This window comes from Excalfactoria chinensis, chromosome 5 (assembly GCF_039878825.1).
Source record: "Excalfactoria chinensis isolate bCotChi1 chromosome 5, bCotChi1.hap2, whole genome shotgun sequence".
NCBI classification, from domain to species: domain Eukaryota; kingdom Metazoa; phylum Chordata; class Aves; order Galliformes; family Phasianidae; genus Excalfactoria; species Excalfactoria chinensis.
The window spans coordinates 41,782,915-41,808,106 of record NC_092829.1 but is presented as its reverse complement, the minus strand read 5'-3'; the positions used below and the strand labels follow the sequence as shown (position 1 = coordinate 41,808,106).

General features: G+C 39.2%; 1 protein-coding gene across 1 annotated transcript in view; it reads right to left on the bottom strand.

The window, feature by feature from the left end:
• Positions 1–25,192, bottom strand: part of TRPM5 (transient receptor potential cation channel subfamily M member 5) — a 35,562-nt gene that overhangs the window by 5,624 nt on the left and 4,746 nt on the right. The window contains exons 4-19 of the mRNA XM_072339310.1: positions 24,575–24,755; positions 22,037–22,101; positions 20,000–20,191; positions 18,584–18,683; positions 17,648–17,766; positions 16,940–17,278; positions 15,057–15,188; positions 13,815–13,938; positions 11,773–11,918; positions 10,919–11,031; positions 9,404–9,499; positions 7,064–7,322; positions 5,909–6,027; positions 5,242–5,374; positions 2,714–2,888; positions 414–579 (exon numbers count right to left, since the gene is read on the bottom strand). Of these exons, the coding sequence (XP_072195411.1) occupies positions 414–579; positions 2,714–2,888; positions 5,242–5,374; positions 5,909–6,027; positions 7,064–7,322; positions 9,404–9,499; positions 10,919–11,031; positions 11,773–11,918; positions 13,815–13,938; positions 15,057–15,188; positions 16,940–17,278; positions 17,648–17,766; positions 18,584–18,683; positions 20,000–20,191; positions 22,037–22,101; positions 24,575–24,755 (2,459 nt within the window). The remainder of the gene's footprint in view (positions 1–413; positions 580–2,713; positions 2,889–5,241; positions 5,375–5,908; positions 6,028–7,063; positions 7,323–9,403; positions 9,500–10,918; positions 11,032–11,772; positions 11,919–13,814; positions 13,939–15,056; positions 15,189–16,939; positions 17,279–17,647; positions 17,767–18,583; positions 18,684–19,999; positions 20,192–22,036; positions 22,102–24,574; positions 24,756–25,192) is intronic.

The window sequence follows — 25,192 nt, the reverse complement described above, 5'->3', positions numbered from 1 at the left end:
ACTTTGGCAAGGTTGGCAAACATGTGATGTTAGTTCTTCAACCAAATGAATCATTGTTAACTATTTTGACCTGATGTGTTTCCCCGGTGTGCTGAATATCCAGCATCTGCCAAGTTTACAGCTTCTCTGCTTCTGCAGATTCTTGCTACAGCATGGCCAGGGATCCAGACACGTTAAATTGAATTTTTAGTGGTAAAAGGTTCTTTTTTTGTTCTTAATTTTAACGTAGCTGGTGTGATGATGATGAGAACTTAAGAACTATATGATCCTGAAATAATAATAACCCTCAAATAATTACTTAGGAAAACTACTGGTGTGTTTCAGTGTAGCTAACCGAGAGCAACGTAGTAAATGTGGGCATTCAGTTAAACTCTTAACTTCTCTGTCTTAATGCTTATTGAAACTGCTCTTACCTGAACATAGCAATCAGGAGATTCATAAGCAGAACGTTTGTGACTAGTAGGAAGATGACCAATAGAAGTATAACAAGCCAGTTAGCATAGTTGTTGGGGCATGATGGTGAGTTCTGCAGAATCTGCAGTGGATTAAATGTACAGTTCCTGGGATATGCTCGTGATGCTACAAAGGAAGAGAGGGAAATAAGGTAGTTTTGACTGATTCTTTTGCCGTGTGTGTGTCTTAGCCTGGAGATAAAAGCTTTGCATTTTGGTGAGCAAAATCTCTTGCTTTCAATAGAGAATGGCAAGAATTACAAATCGTTTCTGAAGTTTGAGGTGCTGCATTATACAGATTTTTTTTTGAGGAAGAAAGGGATCTGTGTACCTTTAAGAATCCCCTCTTTTAAGAGCTCATGATGAGAATGATTACATAATTTAATACCTTCTTCTATTAAGGTGCAAATCGAGGATGATGCTATTGATTACCATATTGAGATCTCATCTGCATGTGAACAGTGGCGTAACTTTATTCTGAATATATGCAGTTATTAGAGCATAAGACAAGAATAGTGGTAGCATGTAATTTTTGTACTGCACTGTGTTTTTTTTACTAGCAAGCACAGCTGTAAATACAAGACACACAGGACAGCTTTCAGGCTGCTTGAACTGCTGAGGTAATTCTTGCAGTCAAACAATCCTTTATGTGAACTAATATCCAGTGTTGCAGGTTTTGTAAAAAGGCATATTGCATCACTGCATCAGTTCAAATACCTTTGAATTTCTAGCAGGTGCGTACTCCCAGGTCCTTGCATCTCCTCAATCCTTATGCTAGTATGCATGCTAGAGGAGAGAACTTGGTAAAAGCAGGAAATGGAGTTCCTCACTCAAATTTAGACTACTGCTTTGTACATCAGAGCTTGCCAGTCAAGGTTAGGAAGAACAATGCCATTACATCAGACTAGAGGTATAGCTACCTTTCCATCCTACCTCTGGGTATGGCAGCAGCAAGTTCTTAAACCGACGTACAGGGAAAACATGGAGTAATGTTGTTTGAATATTTCTTCCATTGGAGCCTGTGGCTGAGCAACATGCCCGGGTGGATTATTTGTATTTAATAATGATATTGAGGGATTCCTCAATGAATTTGCCAACTGATTGTTGTCTATGTATGTTTTTAGCATTCAAAGCATCAAAACAATTAAGCAGCCCACCTTTATGTATGTGAAAAAACATCTCCTCTGTATTATTGGGAATCCTTTGCTACTTACTGAGGAAAAGGTAACAATTCTTTGTTTATATTGGTGTTATTCATCCAAATCTTCCTACACTGGGATGAAGTTCATAATTAGTTTAACTGTTTCTTTACTTTTTGTTGTTGTTTGTTTGTTTTTCTGCAAGTTATATCATGTAATTAATTAAATCCACAAATGTAGAACACTTATATTTACACTTTTGTTCTCCTTTTTTTCTCCCCAGTAACAATGCCTTTCCCCACAATCTAAGGCAACTTTAATATTCTAAGGGTACTTTAGTACTGTAATCTCTCAGGCTGCAATAGCTGTCACTAAGTACATTAACTTGTTATCCATACTGAATTTCTTTTGATGTTTCTTCACTAGTGAGATCCTTTTGCAACTTTTAGGTGTCACCTTCAGTCTTTACTATCCAGTAACTTTGTTTCATTAGCAAATGTTGTCCTCTTCATTACCTTATTTTTCCTATGGGGTTCCAATGGAGAGATGGAGTTCCTATACTGTGTTTTACCCGCTCCCATATTTATATCCAAATATTTGCATGTCTTGTGATTGTTTTTATGTTGTTTTGTTTGAAATATTGCACAGATGCAGTTACTAGCTTTATTTGATTTGGGCAGGTTTGACTATGGCGTAAACAAATGCTCTAGCAGAGTATTTATTAGAAAACACAAGTATTCCCTTATGGGTAGAGCTGTACTGCTGTAAAGCTGTCATGTTAAACTACTGCCAAAAGTATGGAGGTGTTGTTATTTTGCTTTACATGAAGGTTATTTGGGTCCAGATTAGGCTGAATGTAAATGGATTGAGGCAAGAGAAGTTATGCCAGTCTCTAGAACTGCAAAATAGTCTCTAAATAGGGTCAACCCTCATGTTTAGTGTAATTCCACAGTTTACGCTGTCTCATTTTGCAGATTCACTGTTTATATCATAGCAATGTTTGGTTAGCATAGCTTTGGTTTTCAGGACTTTTTTTAAAAATCTTTTTTAAAAGATAACAGTGGGAAGAAAGCATTCAAAGATAGCAAGGTTGGGAGGTTGGGGGGAAAGAAATATTCTTACTGTCTATTTCATCCAGTGGAATCTGGCCAAATATCTGGAGGTAGGGACGGTAAAGCACTCTTCTGAATATCCACTCCACTCGGCTGTCATCAGGGTGAAGCAGAGCTTGAGTTGTCACACCGTAGGCAATGAGCCACACACTCAAGAAAAATAGGAAGAAGAAAACATCTTTCATCTAAAAGAGGCAAGGGGAGGGAGAAAAGGAGGGCAGGTGATTGTAGCAGCATACTGAAAGAAAGGACAGTAGTTGTTCAGCATGGTAACTGTTCATATCATTATTTTTCTGTACGAGCTTGTTTAGGCTAGAGGAGGTTGACTCTGATACAGTTTCTCATGCAATTTCCCTCCTGACTCTGCAGTTATAATATGGTACTTGGCCAGTAAGCATCATTTTTCTTTGTTAGTTCATTTAGATAAAGGCACGTTATAATTTAAAACTTTGCTTTTTAATCACACGATGCTTATATTTTTAAAACATTTTTTCTTTTAAACCAAATGCCTTTTAAATGCGGGTTTTCTATGAGATCTCACAGTACTGTTGAATTACGAAAGTCTGCTGCAGCAGTGAATCCTGGCTGACAGCGCTCATTCATAAACTCTGAACCACTCATACAGCAAACACTGAAGATTAGAAGGATCAGGTAGCTAAGTAATGCATTTGAGGGATTCTTTCCAGGGCTTCCTGCTTTTAAACGTTGTGCTTCTCTTCAGAAGCAGAGTAATTGAATCCTAAAACACTTCCTTAAATACATATTCAATTTTTATTTATTTTTTTTCTTTCAAGTGCAATAATTTTTCCCTAGTGGAAGAAGAACACTTTATCCTCTTTCCATCTAATCTGACAGAGTTCATTAGGGGCTGTAGATTCATTTCAATTAGATTACAGGGTTGCACAGTTACCCAAATGCATAGGTATTTCAGACCTTCAGGAGTTAACTATAGGTCCCATTAAGAAACACAATATCTGTGGCAAGCAAGGCATAGTTGATGTCTCTAACTTTTATCAAACTATTTTGTTTTCTGTATGATTCTGGATTTGTCGGTGCTGCAGACCTTTAACACTGTGCCAAAGTGAAAGCAGTGGTTTGTTTGGGAATACTCTTTTCCAGTCTGTGGTCTCTCTAAGCTGGCACCAAACTACCATTGCAACAGTTGCTAGACTTGTTTCAGCAATTCTGTTTGAGGGGTAAAAGGAGAAAGACAATAAAACGCAATCTTGGTTTAATTCCCTGTTTAAGAGAAACGTTCTTGCTTGAACCAACCTGATGAATGTTTCAAGGAGATGCTGTTTACTGAACTTAATTTCATTGTTCTTTTGATGCAAGATTCCTTTGAACTACCAAGCACTGTATGGCATTGTGGTGGCTTGGATATGGGTTAGATGAAAGCTCCCATGTTATGGTTTTGCCTAGGCTGCCATTTATTTTCTTCTGAGTATGTTCTTAATCTGTGTTACTTCATATTAATTTAGACACTGACGTAGTAGATGCATCACCGTATTTGCTCAGGGCCATGGTTTAGCTTGGTATGCAGCAGCCAGGAAGGGTTGGGAGCTGTAGAACTGCCTTGTTCTCTTACTGTAAAACTCTGCTAATGTGGTGAAGTAGATAATGTACAAGAACAAATATTTATTTGCCATTTACCCTTTTGCTACTCAAAGCAAATGTCATGCTGAAGTTCCAGTTATTGCATTTGTAGACAGATCCAAATAGCTTGGCAGTTATGTTTATTCAATGTATAGGCTTATTTAGACTGTAGGGTTTTTACTGTGAGTCACAAGTCAAATGTTTGTAGAATCTGTAATAGCGTTTACAATTAGATAAACTATTAATCAGTTATCATGAGCTAATTGGCCTAGAGGATTAACATGCTGAAATAAAAAGCTGTTTCAGTGTACCACCCCATACTGAAGCACAGTAACCATAGTCCTCCTGTCTCATTTCCTGCAGGAGAGCAGAGAAATAAATAGAAATCTTTCATCAGCATCTTCCAGCACATGCTCACAAGGTGCTATGTTTTCACTGTAGATTAGATTACAAAGTCCAAGTAAGAACAGTGCCTGTGGGAAAACTTGCAACTATCCATTTTCACAGATTTTTCTTCACACTTCTTGCAAATAATTTAATTTCCCCAAGCAAAGAACTGCCAGTCAGCAGTTGCCCCTCTGTAAATGGCCTCTGGTCTGTCTGAGATCTTTGCTCTGTAAGCACGCAGCCTGTGAAATAGCAGGAAGAGTCTGTGTCTCTCAAACCAAGAGTATGGTGTCTCAGTACTCCTGATTTGAGACACCAAAGGGTAAGTAGCTAAGAACAAGGATTGGTGTGTTGGGGTCAACTTAGTATACTACAGAGCTCTTCAGAAGGATCTGTTTCAAACTTACTACCTCTAATTTTCATGGTAAGGCAGTTGTATGCAAAATGACAGACCTTAAAAACATAAAGGCATGTTATGAACTTATTTCTTTTGTAAGGAGAAGATTTTTTTTTTGGCCAGTTTTTTAACAAGTATTTGAGAGAGACTGCACTTACCATCCTCTCCACAATTATGATCTTTGGTCCAAGTTGTCTGTGAATTGCAAAAATGTGTATAAGTCTGAGTGTAAACACCATAAAATCAATGGCGAGGATTGTGCGGCCAGCTTGAAAAGTTGAGTTCAGCATCCTGAAGAACGAATGAAAGATAATATCAGATTTCAGCAAGTACTTCTGAGAGATCTCTTCTCAAATATTACATTCAGTTTCCAGGCATTGTCGAGTTAGGAAAAGGCAAGTGTTTCAAGCTTGTGGTTGCTTATGTCAAGGTCATTACAGCTGTTAGAAGAATGTAACTATATCTGTACTTTGGTGAGAAGCGACCACGACATGGAGGGATACTTGCTTGGCTTGGCTTCAAGGGGATACTAAGAGATAAGCAAAGAAAAGGGATTATTTTGACTAAAAGGGCTTTCAAAAAAAAGGAAAATCAGAGCTTCTTTGCACAAGTATTTGAAATTCCAATAAGGTTTTTATAGTCTGTGGGACAACATCTGCAGTTCAGTAGGAATGTAGAGGCTCTTGTTGCAGAAACATAGCTCACAACTCATAAAAGTAAATGTCATAGCCTCCCCTTGTGTGCACTTGTATGCCTGGTGACAGGACAGTCGTAGCACGTGCCCATAGCCCTGATGCTGACCACACGAAACAGGTGTATATATACCTGCAGGTTACCCCAATTATGAAGAGGAAGATGGTCACCATATCACATTTATTCCAGTTATCCTCTACGTACAGTTTAAACTTTTTCATTAAATTTATGTCTTCATCTGTGAAGAAACTCTGAAAAAGAAGAACCGTCATTGGCAGTGATCTGTTCAAAGTTTCACTGTTTCAGTGGGAATTTTGACTTAGTACCTGCTTAACCTTTCTCTTTCACTGCAAATATTATAAATTCCTAGTGTAGCAAGTAACAAGTTTACTGTCTTTAAAAAGCATCTGTGTGTGTTTTGTCTTGTGATGTAGGCCTGAGAATTTCTTTGGCCTGATTTAAGACTTTGTCAGCATTCAGGCTGTTAAAAAAACATAATGAACATTTGGAAAATAAATGTTGACAGGATGTTGCTATTTAAACAGTGTGTAAAGATTGGTGTTTGTACACAGTAACTGTCTGTGAGTGCACATTTGATCATCTGCATAAGGAGCTGTCTCAACTGGCTTATGGCCTGGCATTTTTCATGTTTTGCAGGTATATAATAAAATATTCTTTGTTTCAAATATTCTTGGTCTACTCCTCTGTTTATGGCCTTTCTGACTAATTGCAAAAAACTTGTAACTGAGATCCTTTGCTGTCTCTGTTGCTTAAATTACAGACATGCATTCTTCTGTAATAAGTGTTGATAACTGTATTTCAGCCTAAAGAGGGTAGCAAGGATAGTTTTATGCACCCACAATGGTCAATGCATCTGCATCGTTGTTCATGTGTTATTTTGTTTGTTTGATGGAGGAGTGCTCTGTTGTGCTTCTGGGGGCAGACTATGGTTTCCAGTGAACATTAATTGTGGATCTAGTTCTGGGGAGTGAAACCAGACATGCTTTGCAAAGTGGAGGACACCTGAGTCTTAGTAGCCTACCTGTTTGGCTGCAGCTGAAGCGCTCTGGTAAAACAGGAGTAGCTACAGGTTTACATGGAGTTGGAAGAAGTTGGTTTGGGGGAGAGAGAGTTTTGCATGAGGTAACACTTATATTGCTGTTCTGTGCAAAGCTGCATTTGGCAGTTGAAATCTTCAAGCTTGCACAGTTATACAGACTGTAAATTTATTCAAAGCGTTATTTCAGGGTTTGTTGTGTTACGGCTGAGATGTTGAACGTAACTGACCTGTCGGATTTCTTCCAAGACCAGAGTAAAAACCCAGAAGTAAAGTATAATTTCTTTAACAGACGGACCTTCAGGTGGAGGTGGCTTAAAATCCAGTAAGAGGACATAAGTGAATAGAAACAGAAAAGCAAAATACATAATAACGTTTCCCATAAATACAGTTATGGGGGCACTCCAGAACTTTTTCCACCGAGTAAAGATGAACGTTGCCCACACTGTGTTTTCAGAAGGGTTCTGCTTTTCTAATTTACCACTTCGTCTGCAAAACAGAAAGAATATAGGCTTGGTTGACTACCTAAAATCAGTTCATGGGAATAGCCTCAGTATTATTCTCTATACAGATTTTTTTAAGCTTTTTTTTTATTTATTTATTTATTTTTAATTTTTTTTTAAGATAGTAATGGATGCTGATGGAGCAAGGCTGTGGGATTCCAAGCAATCATCCTGTTGTAGCAGGAATGCTTCAAGTCAAATAGATACTAAAAAAACAAAGTCACGTTAGGTTTAAATGTGTAACCTTGCTATTTCAGTTTTGCTGCATTAATCTGATTTGCAGCTGCAGTCTGCTCCTACGTGTAGTATAAACAGTGTGTGAATAAACAAGAAGAGGGGGTATTTGGCCAGCTGCAGGAAAGGCAAATAGCTACTGTAAGTCAGTTCTCATTTTGGTCCTAAAATTTATTGCAGTAATCACACGCAGAAGTTCTTGCAGTTGCTGTGACTGCCTGAGACGATTACTAGTCTTGACCTAGAATCAAAAGTGCTGAATCACACACTAAACATGCGTTCCTTGACTAGCCTTGCTGCAGCCTGAGAGAGCTACTGGAGAAATACTGCAGTTTATGTAACTATGGATGCTGGCATCTTGCCCATTGAGACTAAATCAGATTGGAAAAAGATCACCAGAGAGGCCTTTTAATAAATAATTTGTTACAGTGGTCTTTGAGTATTGTGCAATTGCACAAATGTTTTGGTAACTTAAGGAAGACCTGACCTGTAGATCTACATGTCTGGTGTTCCTGATAATTATTATATACATTTGTCATAAGGAAAAGTTTCTCCTTGCAGCCAGTCTCTGTGTGCCTGACACTCTATACTGACTCTCCGTTTATGACACTGTAAGACGCATTCCCATGGCAACAGGCTAATATCATAAATGGGTAATTGCAGCTTTACTGTTAGATAGATGCTGAAACAGATCTGGGAGGGAAAGAGCCCCGTTGTTAAATTAAATCTGTAAGATAATAGCAATTGGAACGCACAATATTATGACCAAGAGCTATCAACCATGCTTTACTCAGGTTGTGAAAGGACTTTATGATATTATTTACAAATAGTCCCCAAGAGGCATACACTTTTGCATCTATTTTACAGGTTAGAGAGGGAGTGAGAACTCATGATTTTTTTCTGATATGCTGGCAGCTAAATGCCAGAGCTAAAAATACAAGCTAATGACTGACTTGGTCCAGCACTAGGTATTGTGGATTGTTTCCTTGGTACCGTTATTCACATATTTGTGAAGCTCTCTTCAAATCACTGAGAAGTAAATGTTTAATACAAGTGGCTATATAGCTCTCATTAACTGTAAAGTGAACTTTACTGATCAAAAGTTTTCCTGCCCTTCCCCAAGTCCGTGGGCTTTGGTGATGAACATTTGCTAGAAGTAAAGCTTGCAATTCAGAAGTTCTGTACTGTAGATCTATGAACTCTTGTGAACAACTGCCAAAATCTTTTTGCTTTGATCTCTGTTTCTCTTATGCTGCCTCTGAATTGTCTGTTGTTATGATTCTCTGGTCTCTTAGGGTCTATTTTTTAAGATAGAAATGGAGAGTCCTCCTGGTGTGGTGGGAAACTAACTATATAAATTCACAGGTACTGATGTTTGCAAGTATTTCTTTTGCTGCCATTGTAGCACAGTATCCAGTGATGCATTTGAGAAATACAAGGGTTAGCTGTGAACCTTCACCCTGCTTGGGTCAGTAGCCTATTGGGGATTACTGTTCTTAAATCCATTGTGTCAGCCAGTACCAGCTGAAGGGAATCCAAGGAATTCCTTCTTATTGCCTGGGTATTGATCAGACTCCTTGACCTGTAGAAATGACCAGCTCACATGAAGTAAAGTTGTCTGTTTAAATACAGTGCTATATCCCTGTTTACCTCTGGTATTTATTTTATGGAGTTCAACTGCAGCAATCAAAGGGAGCAATGCTTTCCTGGTGAGTAGTGACTTCCTTGGTCTTTTAGTTGTTCCTTATATCACTAGCTGGTCATACATCCCCGAGAAGCAACCTGTTCTTTGTAGTTGAAAAACATCATTTTAACTGATGGTTTTAAACTTACCTGTATTCTTCCTTAGAAAGAAACAAAGTCCTTTCTGTATCTAAACTGTCCAGCTCTTTAAAGGGCTCTGTCTCATTCTTTGGTTGTTTTTCTTCACTGTAAGGAAATAAACTCATTAGTTGGAGGATGCTGGTTAGCAACTCAACTACTGAACTGGCTTTCCTACAGAGCTCTGAGCATGCACTTATCTTGGACTCACTCCACCGAGAAGCTATCAAATACACACAACCCTTATCTCTGTGTATTCTGATTATTTGAAAGGTGAAGTCAGCCACAAGAGTCAATGGAGAAATGATAATCAACATGTGTTTTGCAAGAGTGCAGCAAGATGCTTAGTCTCCTCAAAACTGAATGGAAACTATTTGAGTAGAAATAGACCACTCGGTCAGTCCTGGAAGATAATACCACAATGTGTTCATGTTCCAGTCCTGGCCATGCTTGGTAGTGCTTAAGACAGGAAATGCCACCAGCATTAGGGAACATGATGTCAATTCTTGCATTTCTAGAGAAAAAAGGCAAAAATGTCCTTGAGAAGAAATTTAGAAAGGCTTACTTTATTAGGAATCCTTATTTGAACCCTTCTGTGGAAACAGACGGCATTTCATGTTAATTTACTTGAATTTGTGAATCTGGCAGCCAGCATGCCAAGAAGACACAATCTTTACTGACTGATACTGACAAAATAGAAGCCTTAGGTCAGCAATGGCAAGGAAGCTTTCCACTTGCTTTACAAGTAGCTTGATAATTAAGAAATGTAAATGTATATTTGTGAATAGCGTATTATTCCACGATGTCAGTTCTGATGATCTGCAGCTGATTGTCACAATACTAGTTTTTTTCAGTTTCTAGATTCTAATGCCTATCTGAACACCTTGGCTGCTTTGTTTTTTAACTGCTATTTGCTTTTTCCTTTTCCTTTTAAAGGCTTAAAATTCTAGCTACCTTTACAGTGATAAAAAGATGAAAATTATGAACTGCAAAGCTAGAAGACTAATAGACACGATCTCCCAATATATTAAATCTGGAAATCTTAATTGGTTTCATATGAGCCCCGTGCTTTTAAGCTTGACTTTAGGCTCCTAAGTTTTGTGGCTGAAAGTTTTGGTTTGTGATGGTTGTTTTTCTTGCTAAGATACTGAGGTTTCTTTTGAGCCGTGCAGCTTCAAATCTAGAAATGGATGATGCTACATGGGGAGATATTCTATACAATACATACCATACATTCAAGGGGAACTGGAAGAATTTCAGCAGGCTTATTATGTGGACCATGCGAAACAGAAGTGATCTAGTGAAATTGGCACCAGTGTTATAACTGTTAGAACAGGCAGAACGCTAGCCCAGGGCACTCAGTCCCGTAGAAAACTGATTTGGTTAATAGTGGTGCAGTCCTTTTGTTGAGCTTCTGAGACAATATTATTTTTATTCTTTACATGAGAAATTTTCAGTTTGTGTACTTCTTTTTTTTATGACTTTACGTCCTTCGCTTATCTTCTGCACTCAAATATTTGTTTGTACCTGAATGCTATTAAATTTGTGTAGATTAGGAAGGGACACCAGAATCCACATATTAACTTCAGGATCTGTGTGTTTGTAGACATGTCTCCCCACCATATTTTTGTTAGGAAGGCCTGAAATTGAAGGAAACGAGAAGTAGCTTTAGCATCACAAAAACATATGCAGATCAAGCATGCCTATGTTCTGTGTTCTCCTAAGGCAGCAAAATTAGGCGTTGCTCTAAAAATGTGGAGTATACAGGTGCTTTGCACATCATTCTGCAGTTTCTTAGTATCCAAAGAGTTATCAGAGGACAGTGGAAAGGAACTGTAACTCAAGTGGAGTTAAGGAACATTTCTACTGAGGAAGTACAAGTCAGCTACTGGGAGCTAAAAGCATCATCAGTCTTAATTTAGTTTTGTATATATGGACAGAAGTCAGGCTATGGGAGCAAAACAGGATGGTAATTTGATTCAACTTTTATCAGTGAGCTTCTCTGAATCTGAGCAAGCCCTCCTAGGGAGATACCTCATGTCCTTAAGATTTGTTATGCTTCAGGCAGATTTTTAAGTGCTTTCCTGATGGTTCTCTGTGATCAATAGAGGAAAAAGCACAGGATGGGATGAGGATTAAACCTTCTCTTCATGGCTAACTGGATGAAAGAAGGAACTGTGTTGCTTAGTCAAGTATATAGCATGACATCCTCTTGACCTGGTCCTTAGGGAAAGGGCAGATTTTTCACTGTGAAGGATGCATCTGAGAATAAGATATTCCATGGGGTCATTCAGTTGCTGTAGTATCCTTTCCTGTGTCCAGCATCATGCTTAAAGGCCCTAGGGAATGAAGATGGTAGGGGAAGTGCCAGTAGGTGTTACCTGGACACCATCATGTGCAAAGAAGGACTTTGCATCTGCTTCTGTAGCCAGGTGCAGGCAGGTGGTTTTGCTCCAGTACTGATTTTTCCTCACCAACAGAGAAAATGCTCTCTCCTCGCTGTTGCGGTAACATTCACTGAACAGCTCTGTCAAATGAAGGAAATGTAGACAAATGCATCTTGCTGTTTAAAAACAAATGCGAGGTAAGAAGGTGATTTGTGTAGGGTACAACTTGGTCACACTGCCAGATACATCCTCTGCACTGAAGAGTTCTGGGAGGCTGCAATAGTCACAAAGCCCCAAATAGCAAAGATGAGGGTGGTGGGAGTGAGGACTAATTCTGATCATGAGAATAACTGTACAGAAGGCATATGCAATAGATTTGCATTGGTGGGGGGGTAGTGGCAGGAATCACTGGAATTATTAGTAATTTTGACAGTCCCACTATCTTCAGGAGGGTGTAATGCAAATCTCAGCATCTCCCACTCATCCATCTTAGCTCTGAAGTGCTTCACTTTCGTTACTGTTTGATTTACTATGGAGAAGTTCTTCCTTGTAAGTTCTATAGCCAGTTTTCCAGGCATGCCTTGGAAGTCTATCAGTATACATTAAATAGTTTCTCATCTGTAGCTGCCTTGTGCAGAGATTTAGACAGCACTGAGCAAAAGCAAGTACCATGGGAGATCTTTTAGCACTTTGAAGGATGAGTTGCCACACTGCTCCTGTTCCCCTGAGTACACTAAACAGAAGGAGCAGCTCAGGTTTGACTTGTAGCCAACAGATGCTTCAAGACATAGATGTTTGACATAAAATAGTATTAGACCTGGTAGTATGTTGTATAGCTCTGTTTCAAGAGAAGATGGCTCTAGACTCCAGCAGCTCTGATAAATGGTAGAGAAAGTGAAGGTATTCTCATTAGACAAAATATGGAATTTGAACCTGATTCATTAAGCATCTCATTACCATTCCTAGACTAGCCTACGCTTTGATGTTACACTGTGAAGGCTGGAGAAGGGTCAGGTTGATGTAAAAAAGCTGATAAAGTCTTTTGCAGTTGATGTGGTATTTACCATTTAAAAAGAATGTTCATTCTGTTTAGCATTGCCAGTATTTTCTGGGCCAGATGTGGGGATTGCAGATCTGATCTAATGCTTACCAAAGCCAAGGAAACAGACTGCTGTGTATTGGATTAGGCCCTCTAATTCCATGACTAAATTGTTGGTGTCCTGTGATTGTATAAAAGCCTTGTCGTTTATAAATAATAATGGTCCTGTGAAAGGAGGGTAAAATGTCTGTGTTTAAATAATGCAGCAATGTCTATGTGAGCCTTCAGCAGCTTGAAGTGCTAGCTGTATGAGGAAAAAGCTGCTGCATTTCTATGTGAGGTGTATTCTAAAGCTCTCAGTACATTGCAGCATTACCTTCAGGTAGAAACTGGACTGTTGTCAGATCAACGAACATCTGTTTCTGACCAAAGTGGGAGAGTGCTTGGTGTTCCAGCACTGCAGATGCCTGAATGTTGTAGGGAGGGGCAGCTTGTCTGCTGTTAAGCCAGTCTGAACATCACTTGGATCTTTGCAGCACAGTTAGCCCTCTTTTAGGTGAGGTAATCTCAAATTATTTTTAGCAGTGAAGACGACCTTTCAAGTTTGTTTCTCTAGTGGCCCTTGCAGAGCGAGCTTGATATTGCAGGAAAACCAGGCTGCTATGAGCTTGGAGTTGTTCTGGTTCTTCCCTGTTTCACATCGTTGTAATATGTCTTGTGCTAAAATACCAACATGTTGCAAGGGGGAACTTCTTGCATGCATCTCACGGGCCAGTCAGTCTTAGAAAACACCCCCTTCCCTGAATGAACATTTGGAGTGTTTTAAGCCTCATTTCTGTAGCATTTGAATGTTTGGGAGTGGCTGTGTTGCAAGTCTGTTACATTATTCACATCAGTTAACCTTTCACAACTTCAAGACAGTTGGTTTTTCTTTCTTGTCTTCCAGTAGCATCCCCCTCTGCAATTTGTTACGCTGTTAAAAGCTGCTGTCACTTACCAACAGCAAGCTGCTCATAGTTAGCTTCTTTCATTATGTGCGCTACTTCTGTTGTTGTCTCCAGGCGGGACATCTCCCTAAGGATCTTACAGGCTGCCAGAGCTGAAGCTACGCCCTCCTGACCCTGTAAAATTGAAAGTGGTGCAGGAGTAATCACAGCATGGAGGGCATGTATGAAATAGAAAAACTTAACTACTGAATGCATGTAACAAATAAAATTCCATACATGTCTGCTTTTGGAGGAATCTTCCTTAAAATGCACACTTAAGTTTAAGGTTTGATATGCAAGTTGAAAACCATGTATTGGTATATGCTTTATAAGGCTGGTGACTTCTGCGTAAGCTTGACCTTAAGGGAATCTGATTTGGGTAGCAATCAAGGGCCTGGAGATGAATGGGTTATGAAAGTAGAATAAAAAGCTCTCATGCTGCTGAGTTTCTTCAGATATGGCTGTACTGAGACCTTGCATAAGGATGCATGGGAATGGAGAGGGCACAGCTGGTAGAGGCACAACAGAATCATGCAGCAGAGGATTGTGCCTTCTGGTAACAGCTCCAAACACAAGGCCCTCCAAGGTGCAGATGTGTCTGCATGCACACACAGCTCACTGGCTGAAGAGCTGTGCTGCTGTTTTTCTCCCTCCCCATGGCTCCCCCCCCCCATGCCAGATGCAGCTAGCTGGATGCTCAGACAGAGCCTCATAGTTGCGTCTGGTCTCTGCAGAGAGAGAAGGAGAAGAGATGGAAGCTGTAGCATTGCATGAGGTGGGGCCTCAGCTGTGCAAGAGTGCAAAACAGGAGCCAATTATGCCAGTTTGAAGCTCAGCCCCTGGGACTGTGATGCTCTTGTTCCGTACACAACCAGCAAATAAGCTGGAGTTGCTCAACTGTGCACCATCCTCCCTCTAAAGCAAAACCAAACAATTGACCTATTGAAGAGGGAACAAAATCCGAGGCTCAGCAGTGAGTCATCAGCAGCAAGGAAGACAAGGGGTCAGCTCTGCAGCTGAGTTAATCAGCAGTGTTTCAGGCTGTACTGATTTACACCTGCTGCTGCTCGCTGCCAGGCCCTTTGGCCCCTGCTGGCATGAGACAAGCTGAGATGAAAGGCTCTATAAATGTGCACCCAGTGTTATAGATACAAATCTACCTGTCATCTAAGCTTCAAGACTGAGCAAAAATCATCTCATATACATGAAATATGACAATATTTCACCTGCAGGAGCTATAGCTTGATACTTACCATAGCCCAGAAATAGTTTGCCATCTTGTGCCTGTTTTGAAGTACTGCCCATACAAACAAATCCCTCCAAGGCTTTTCACTTTTCTGGTTCATATCCAAGGGCCCAGGTAATTGCCTTGTATTCGTTTTATCCTGAAATATAGTTTTCAGAAATTAAAACTTGGTCTCATTCCATGCAAATGACATGATGTAACTCGCCCTTGGCTCTGCCAGCCACTTCAGTCTTTTATTTCCTTCTTTTTTTTTTTCTTTCTTTCTTTCTTTTTTCTTCTTCTTTTCCCTGTAGGTCTGAGAGGTAATTAGTTCATTCTGCACTGAATCAAAGGATTGTTGTGTCCCTGACATAACTCAATATGTGTGAGAACGCTTTGAATGAAACCATGACTCCACTGAAGTCAATGGCAACGCTCTCACTGACTTTATTAAGGCCAGGATTTTGCTGCTGGAGTGTAATATCATACAGCAGAGGCCTATGATTAACCAATCTGAGCTGGCCTATGTTTATATCAGATTCTGCTCAACTGCCACAGAGACTGTGGTTTCAGAGAAAAGGGAACAAAAAGCATTTTATTTAAACAGGAATAAATCTTGCCAAGGCTCCGTACATGGCAAGAATAGAGCATGTCAGTGCCGTCTTTCTAGTCTGTCCTTTGAAAAAAAAAAACCTCTCCCTCATGCAGGGAGTATTTTAAGTAGAACATCGCTCCTTCTTTTAGCATTTGATTAAAAACCTCTCTGGAGGAAGTATGGCAACTTAGGTCAAGTGCTGAGTTTTAAGTAAATTCTAATATTGCCTTTATATCTATTGTGTTAGGGGCAGGCTGTGTGACTGTTTTTGTTTATGATTAAAAAAGGCTCCCATAGGAATGTATGCTTTTATTCATTTGTTTCTGAAGTCCTTTAGACTATGGGATTCTACTCAAATTTATATTAATGGTTTGGGTTCTTTTTTATCACCCTTTTTTCCTTCAGTCTGCAGTGAGCTAGTTAATCTACTAAATTGCATTGAAAGCTAAAATGTATAATTTAGCAGCAGCAACACTGATATCCCATTGCAGTGATGCTCTTACTGTTGCCAGCTTTACTGAGGTCAGTCTGTTGGTGGCAGCTATGAAAAGAAACTTTTAAAGGGGGAGGAAAAGTGTTTAGGCAGTGCGATCTTCTATCTGACATAGGCCTTATTTACATCACTTGGTTGTAGGTCATTTACTGATGGATCCCATAAGGGTGAGATTGTTATGTTAAATATGTTCATGAAAATGTTACATATATTAATGTTTGTGTGTGTGTGTATATATATTCATGTATTTATCTGTCAAAGTAATAACAAAAGATATGTCTAATGCAAAAACGCAGAGAGTTCACTGCAGACGTTCCATGGTGCATCATGCTTTCTTTTCTGTCTTATCAGTAACAACTGTTCTTATTCTTTGCTGTGTGAGGTTATAACATTATTATAAGATTATAACAACCTTAAAGACAACCATCGCACGCAGCACATCATTTGAATATCCAGCCTGCTCCTATACATTATAAGTCTGAATAGATTTACTATTAGGTTACCATTTTCAGAGTTTAGCTTACAGAAACAGATCTGGAACTGAAAATGGCCTGTACCTTCTTGTCTTCTTCTTAGATACTCTTTTGAGTGCTTATGCTTGAAATTCTATATGACAAATGCAGAATAATTTTTTGTTGTCTAATTACTCCTTAGCAAACCTAAATTTATTGAAAGAAAGATTGAGGAATATGTTGGAAATAGGGGTGACTTACTCATATCTACCATTTTGCTCCCTGTCCCACCCATAAATACAAGACCTGGTCAGGATTTTTCAATTGTAAACTGTAGAGGAATGGATAAATGATAGAAAGTTGCCACTCACTGATCTATTCTTGCCTCTGTGTCTGACATCTTGATAGAAACCTTTACAAGCATCATGGAGAAAATCCTTGAGAACTCTAGAAACTTCACTGAGGGTGAAGAGTGGGGAGATCTTCTGCTGTTGATCAGTGATCCCTGCCAATGTCAACTTGCTTTCCTCATGTTTCTTCAACAGAAGTTCATAAAGGAGGCACTTTTGTGAAATGGAACAGTAGAGTCTCTGCAGACGACTGTATGTCAGGAATTCGGATATGTTGGCCCCGTTGTCAATAAATAACTTTACGAATTCTGGTTTGTCATTGATCAGGGCATCCATCATCACCTCCTCCAGGTCACAGGACTAGATTGTTTGAAGGAAAGAAAAGAGAAGAAAAAACAATGAAGTGGTTTTGGAGGTAATTGTTGATGTATGAGGAGGGGCACAGAACTTTTTATCAGGGTGTGCACATTTTGCTTCCAACCAAGTTAGCAGCAGGCCCAATGAGACAGAGAGGTAGAACTATGTGGAAAGTGTCTATGCAAGCATTAATATTAAAAGGTTAATGTTATCATCTAGAGGATACCAGGAAGATAACCTAAGCAAAGGCTTCTAGGTCTGCTTAACCTCTTGGTGAAGAATTAAGTAATGCTGAAAACTGAAACCTTCTGTCAGGATGCTTGTTCCCCACACCTGTTGGATTAAAAAGCAATAGGCAACAAAACCGTGTACCTTCCACTCCACATCACCATTGAATATTTCACTTTTAGCTATGTCCACTCTATTCCAGGCCACTGCCAACTTGAGTTCATCCAGATATTCCTGGGCATCCTGACTGTGACTTTTACATGCTGGAAAAAAATAGGGAATGCAAATTAACTCAGTACTTTACACCAGTTACATTTAATTTAATATACCACTGGTAATTTAATTAACAAAATGAACTCTGGTTCAGTTATCACAGGTTTGTGTGTTACTTAAATGGGAAACCTGCACAGGAATTTTTTCTCTTAAACAATAATCTAAAAGCTTTTATTTATTTTTTCAATATTGGTGGTTAAATTGTTGTTGACATGTTAATTTAAAATGTCTAGTATTTTAAGAGGAAGCCTGATCAACAGAAAGTGATGGATAGGACTGTTGTTTTTCTTAATCTTGTTTTAATCAGCACATCAACATTAGGGTTGATGTGAAAATTAGGCTAGTCTAACACAAATTGAAATGGCAGGCAGAGCAAGTAATGTATTTCAGAAGATATGGTGGAAGCTTTTGATAGAGGTTAGTTGTTTCTCAAACTGAGGTGATTCGTGTCTGCTTGTGTTTTCTTTCTTCGTGGCTTTTAAGTGGAATAGCTTCCAGCATTTTTCTATTCTTCTATAGCCTCTGCTACTAAGAGAAGCAGGTACTGAAATAAAGGACTGATTGTAACAGCACTATACAACAGCATGAGATTAAAAAGCAAACACTAATTTAATGCAAAGTTCAGGAGTTTTCCTCCTGGTGGAGGTAATTATCTGGTGGTAATTGCCAGTCACTTTCTCTGATGCAACTCTGCATCAGAAATGAAATCTTATCCAGCAGCCACCTGAACTAGTTCAGGACAAGACTAAAATACATTTACAGCATAGAGAAGTCCAATAATAGAAGTATTGCATTTATTATACTTACCTTTTACTAAAGCTTTTAAAATGACTGTGTCTAGTTCTGAATCATCTTGCTCAAAGTTGTGAAGAGTGAGAAGATGTTGGTGTGAAATAATGTTCTGGATCTATTGGGAGTTGGAATGAAAATCATTTAGCATGTCACTCTACTGCTAAATGCTAGTGCCTAAGAGCTCAGCGTAGATCACATATACAGCTTTTTCCCAAAGAACTTACATTCTAAATGTAAAGCTGAGGTTTGGCAAGAAGACAAACATTATTTTCCCATGTAAAAAGATCCTAGGGCATGGAGGGAGTTACTCTTTTTTCCAACATTGCATAGCACGCATGATAGGAAGAACAGAATTTGGATATGCTGAGAACCAGAGCAGTGCTTGAACTGAAAGATCCTAAGCTCTCATTCTTGTTCGTCTGGTAGTCATGCTGCCACAAGCACGCCACTAATTCTGCTTTCCCTCTTCCTTCATTATTATCAGTGTTTTCTTCCCAGAGTTGTTTATGTAAAAGCACAGTCTCTAAAGCTTCTCAGAGTAAAAGTCATATTTAATATTGATATAAATAGTGCTCTTCTTCTGCCTCTCTATCTGAATTTCGTTTCTCACAGTGCAGCTGCACTCTGCGTCTGCGTGAGCATCTGGCAGTGTTGCTTCTTGATGCCCTTCCATCTCCTTCTGGTATAATCTGACAAAATTCTCCTAATGGAATTAGCACGTGTAACTTTAAAGTTAAGATTTACAATGGGGACTGCAAAGAATAAGTAGCGGGTCAGGTTCTGTGGATTTTGTTTGCCTCAGGGGCATGCAATGCTTTTGAATCTCCACATTAAGACTGCGTCCAAGTGGTGGGTTTTTGTGTTTCTAAAATGTTTATGTATAATGGCTTAAGTCCAGTGTCTCAAAATCTATTCTGTTTTCTTTCCTTTTTTTAAGAATATGTATAACAAACAATTAGACAGGATAACTTCTAAACACCCTTTGTTCTCATTAATTTATTCACACATGCCCACAGTAAGTTAAGTTCTCAGCTTAACAGCTGTAGGTTGTGAATTAGGTCTCTTCTGTCACAGTTGTGCAAGCTCCACAGCTGTGGAGGATAAATAATGCTTCATGTTCCCCAGAAAGATTGTGGGATTTTTGGGTGCTGGTTGTTACTTCAGGAAATAACTGAGAAAGGACAGAGCCCTTGGTGTTCAGCTGAATCGCTAGGACCACGTCATTTTTATGATCAACTGAGCTCTTGATTTTAATGCTAGAGAGGTGTTCTGTCATTAATATCAGGGCAGAGGGATAAAAACATTCAGGCAGTACCTCCTCAAACCTGTGCTGAATGGGCTACTAAAGCTAGAAATGGCAGGAGAGAGACTATGAAAGTTATGCACGGAATCATCAAACACTGCATGCAGTTATCAGACATATGATCTCACTGTTGCTGTCCATTGGAGAATGTCCTTCCACAGAAAGCTTTCCGCAGGGAATTTCTCTTTAAATTGCTTTTCAACAGCTTCTGGCTTGATGAGCTGCGGCTCATCCATGAATGCAGCTAGGATGTCAGCAGTTCCTCCAGACCCTGCTAAGATAAGCCAGGGAACGGAATTTTCCAAACCAATGCAGATTCTCTGTAGTTTAAGAAGAAAATTATTAGATTTCATGTATGGGAAGAAAATCTTGCTCAAAGAGGAATCACTTATTGTGAACTAGGAATAAATGCGTATCTGAATCAGATTTACTCTGGATTCAATTCAGATTCTTCTAGACTATTAGGATTTATTTACTTTTTTATCTTGTTGCAGATTAATCATTATAGGCCCCTGACGATACATACTACTTTGCTTGACACATCTGCTGAGGGGTTAAGCAACTGATTTGTACAGGCAGTACATAACACATAGAAGTCCGTGGCTGCTTTCTTTTTTCCTTCCCTCCCCATCTCTTTCCCTATTGCAATTTGTGCTTTCAGTATGATCAAATACAAAAGAAGCACTAAGCAGGAATTCTCAACAGGTTTTTATGGCAGCTAAACTTTTACTATATGTTCTGAAAATTGGGAGTTCACTTGTGAGAATACAATGCTGAGCCACAGAAGAAGCACACTGAAACACAACAGCTGTAAGAGTTAAAGGCTGCCAGTTCTGTTGTGCAATTAGAAAGAGTCAAGACGGTTGTTGGGAGAGAGGAAAGCAGAGGCTATGGTAGCACAATTGCAATCATGACTAATTGCTGCCAGTTACTTCTTACTCTGGAGTTATGCAAAGTGATGACGAAATTTTGTGCGTTTCAATACCACAAACAGCAAGAGAATCAGAGGTGTTGTTGGTTTATTATTTGTTTGTTTTAAAACAACTGCTGTAGTCTTTGATGTGTCTGTCTTTAAAAGCAGATATTTAAAAAAGAAAGCAAGTACAATTGGTTATTCTTTCCCAGCACATGTGCAAATGTAGGGCAGGTCCAACAAGTCACCTTTGGTTCTCCAAGTCACTTTGTTCTCTAGAGCTTTGAAAAGATGTATAGGCTCTGATGTGACATTTCAACACCCAAGATGTAGAAGTTGCTGCCATATTTGGCCTTGAGAATGAAAGCTCAAGAAGTGACGTTGTAATTTAAACAGTGAGATTTCTAATACCAGAGCGTGTTTCAGTCTATCTGACAGAGATGTGATGAGATGCAGTGACTGTAAACTGAGACTAAAAAACGTCACCGGAAATGAGCTGTTATTTCTTAAAGAAATAGTTTACCAGGTTGTGTAACAGTCTCATGATTTATAACGTTTAAACAACGGTTAGATGTCTCTTTGGATATTCAGTACGGTATTTGTCTTCATGCAAGAGTATTGTATAAAGAATAAAAATCTGCGTGGACATTGACTGCTACAAAGTACCAGAATAAAACATCTTAGAAAGCCAGAGTGCCTCCTAACCAGTAAGTCCTGTAAGTTATAGAAGTGCTCAAAAAAGAAATAAAAATCATAACTGAATTTTTTCACTGAAGATGATGTGAATGTTAGCAGGCAACCATCCAGCCCTCTGTCATACAAGGTGTTTTTTGCTCAGGGGAAGTAGGACACTATAATTTGTAGGCTGCATATCTAGCAAACCTAGCCTTGTATCTCCTTAGTGCTCTGTGACAGTGGCAATTGTCTCTCTCTTGCTGAGCAGCACTAAATAATTAAGGCTTTTGTATGTCAACTCAATAGTATGATATTTCTACACTGCTAGATTTGAAGCTGATTTCTGAGAATTTGTTATGATTCTGGGTTTCTTCCTTTGCGCTGTATTAGCTGGCAAGAAGCCCTAATGATTTGCTGGCACCTTCTCAAAATGAAGTGTTTCTCCCAAACAAATACTCTTCAAATTTACTATTAACGGAGTTCAGTTCTTATTTGGTGTATCAATCTAAGTTTTGAATTTATATAAAGTGCCAGTACATGTATTTATCATCCAACCAAATTTTCCAGGGCCTCTTACCTCAAGTGTGACTGGTCTTCCATTTACCAGTAAGCAAAGCACAGGGATCTCAATGCTGCCTGTTCCTGTGAAATAGGTGATTTAATTTAAAACAAACAAGCAAAAAGCTTTCACAAAACTATTGTGTTTCTGCTGTCCCCTTGAAAATACTTCTTCTGCTTTGTCCTGATTCAGTACGTATGAAAACTTGAGCATGCAGGGGAGAGTGCAGAAGAATGTGTTGGAGGGGTTGATGGGGCTGCTTTAGGTTGCAAGACAAGGTTATATTTTTAGAGAGAGGCAGCTGGCAGTATTTATATTCAGATGAAGTTAGAATTGATGAGATGTCACTCCCAGGTGTTGAGGAATGTTGCCTCATTCTTTTTATGCGTGAATCAAGCACCAGCAGGAATCACAGATTCATAGAATGGTCTGGGTTGAAAAAGATTCTCAGTAATCGTCCAATTTCAACCCTCCTACTATGCTCAGTGCTGCCAACCACCAGACCAGGCTGCCCAGAGCCACATCCAGCCTGTCCTTGAGTGCCCCCAGGGATGGGGCATCCACAGCCTCCTTGGGCAACGTGTTCCAGTGCATCACCACCCTCTGTGTGGAAAAACTTTCTCCTAATATCCAACCTAAATCTTCCCTGTCTCAGTTTAAAACCATTCTCCCTTGCAGTGAAATGCAGGAGAAACACACAAGAGGACTAAACACCAGGAGGCAGACCGTGTAGACTAGTTAGGGTGAGATGAGTCAGAGATGAGTTGATAAGAACCGCATGTTCTTCATTATTCTGGTTAAACAACCTAAAATATCATTCAATACCATTTAATGTTTTGACTATCAATAACATAATATTGCATTGTTAGTAGTGCTGAATTTGAATTCAAAAGAAATGCCAGTGAAATATTTGAATTCTGTCATGGCCACAAGGGCTCCCTGATGTAGGGCTCCCTGTCCTTAGCCATCCTCTCACAGGTTTTCACTTACAAATAAATAATGAATTAGGCATTCAAAACATGACTGTAGATTGGCCTTTAAAAAGTTCCATCAAAACTGTAGCATCATGAAATGAATGCCTCTTATGGTTGAAAGATGAAAGGCTTTTGGTTCAAACAATTTTTGATGTTTCCCAAGCTGTATGTGGATTATCAGTTACTAATGGTTGCAACATCTGTAGTGGGATGCTGAAAAAGTTTAGGTAGAACTGAGTTATTTGCATGTAACTCCATTTGTCTTAGTGAAGAGAGTAGCATTGCCATACCTCTTTAAGTTGTTATTCTAAGTTGAATTGTGACCCCTGTGACTACTGGATCCTCTGGAAATCCTCGTGGCTTCAAATCTTTTTTCATTTCGCATCTATTTAGATCAAATTCAGCCTTTCTTTGTGTGTATGGTGATGGGGAAATTCTAATGTTATACTGGGAAGGTGGGAAGTTCTTAAGTGCAAAGAATATTCAAAATACCAAACCTTCCTACTCAACTACTTGTAGGTATTTTTAATAGAGAATTATGTGTGATCTTGGAGTGTTTTAGTTGCGTAAATTTGAAGTCTGCTAAAGTTGAGTATAAATGAACTTCGATGAATGATACTGGTTTTGTTTATTGAAGATCTCACTGCGCTTCCACCATTCCAGGGAAATATTTGCCAAATGAATCAGCATTTTTTTTTTTGACAGGAAATTGTTCCACTGAGATCTGTTCAATTGAATTTGGTCTACAAGCAGAAAGAGGCTACTCTCTAACTGCCAGCACTGAAATCTCACCCTACAATTACAGTCCATGTGTGCTGAGTGACTGGATTTCACCTGACTGTGTGAATGCACCCGAAGAATGCATCTGTGCAACGATAGGCTATGTAACTGAATATTCCATTGGTGCACAGAAATGTGAATAAGTGATCTGTTTCTCTTCTGTTTTATCACTGTAGGTATTATAGAAATAAAGCAAAGGGGAAAGGAATCACATTAGAACTACAACTGAATTATTTCCACAAGCAGTAGAAGGAGGCCTGTCCCCATATTCATTTCTCATTATAAACAAAGATCACGTAGGTTTAGATGGGCATTAGATATATATTGTTTACCCAGGATAACGTACTGAAACTTATATGGTTTAGAATTTTTCATGGGGCTTTGGATCAGCTCTTTTTAGCCGGAGTGGGAACAGCTCAAGATCTTGTGCATGAAAAGGGAGATAAGTGTACAACAGTGAACGTCCGTTTCTTAGAGCTGATGGTTTAGGGCACTTAAAAGAAGCTTTATTTTCCATTTGTTGTGTTTTGGCAATTTGGGCTGTGCTTTGAAGGTCAGCTTTGAGTTACAGTTGAGATGCAATAAATATCAGGATTTCTGCTTTGCAGAGCAGCTTTTTTTTTCAACCTAAGTCAGCTTAATTCTGCCTCTTTCGCAGTGACAAGATCAAGTGTTTACTTGATCTTACCCATGCAGATGACAAACTTTGAACCTGACTTGCCTTTGATGAAGTCAGAGGGCCACAGGTATCCCTTTAGCATCACTATTGCTCAAAGTGGCATTGCTTCTCTAGTCTACTTACCACCATACCCAGTACGCTGTTCCGAAATGTGCTTTTCCAAGGTGAGCCGTAGCTTAGCAGTCTCATCTGGATCATCTGGCATTGCACAATCCACCAAAATAAAATGGGAGTGATTGTGGTCCAGTGAATACAGGGGGCCTTGGGCATTATCATCTGATTGGTAGTGTACAAGACTTCCATCCTAGAGATAAGAGAAGAGGTGTTAATGTTCTATGCAAAGTACAGCCCATGTTTTCTCTCCTTCCATAAAAATACCCCTTTCTTTCCCACTGCTGCACATTCACTTTGTGATATCATTTCTAGCTGCATGCCAGGCTGTAAATGCCTTATTATTTTTCTTTTTCCTCTTCATAATCATTATTCTGTAGCAAGTAAGCCAGATCAATGCTGTAGTTTAAAAGCTGCCTTTTCTTTCACTGTTCTTCTTTCCCAGTTCCGGCAGCCTTTGAATTGATGAGCAAAGCTTAGACTACCAACTTAGCTAATTGTGCTGATGTATTGCATCATTTCTCCTGTTAATTTTGTGTATGTAAATGTTTTAGAGCCTACCTAGGCATAGCAATGTAATTATGCAAGTTACCTAGTTGTTATTATGTGGTAGTGAGACTTACATTGATT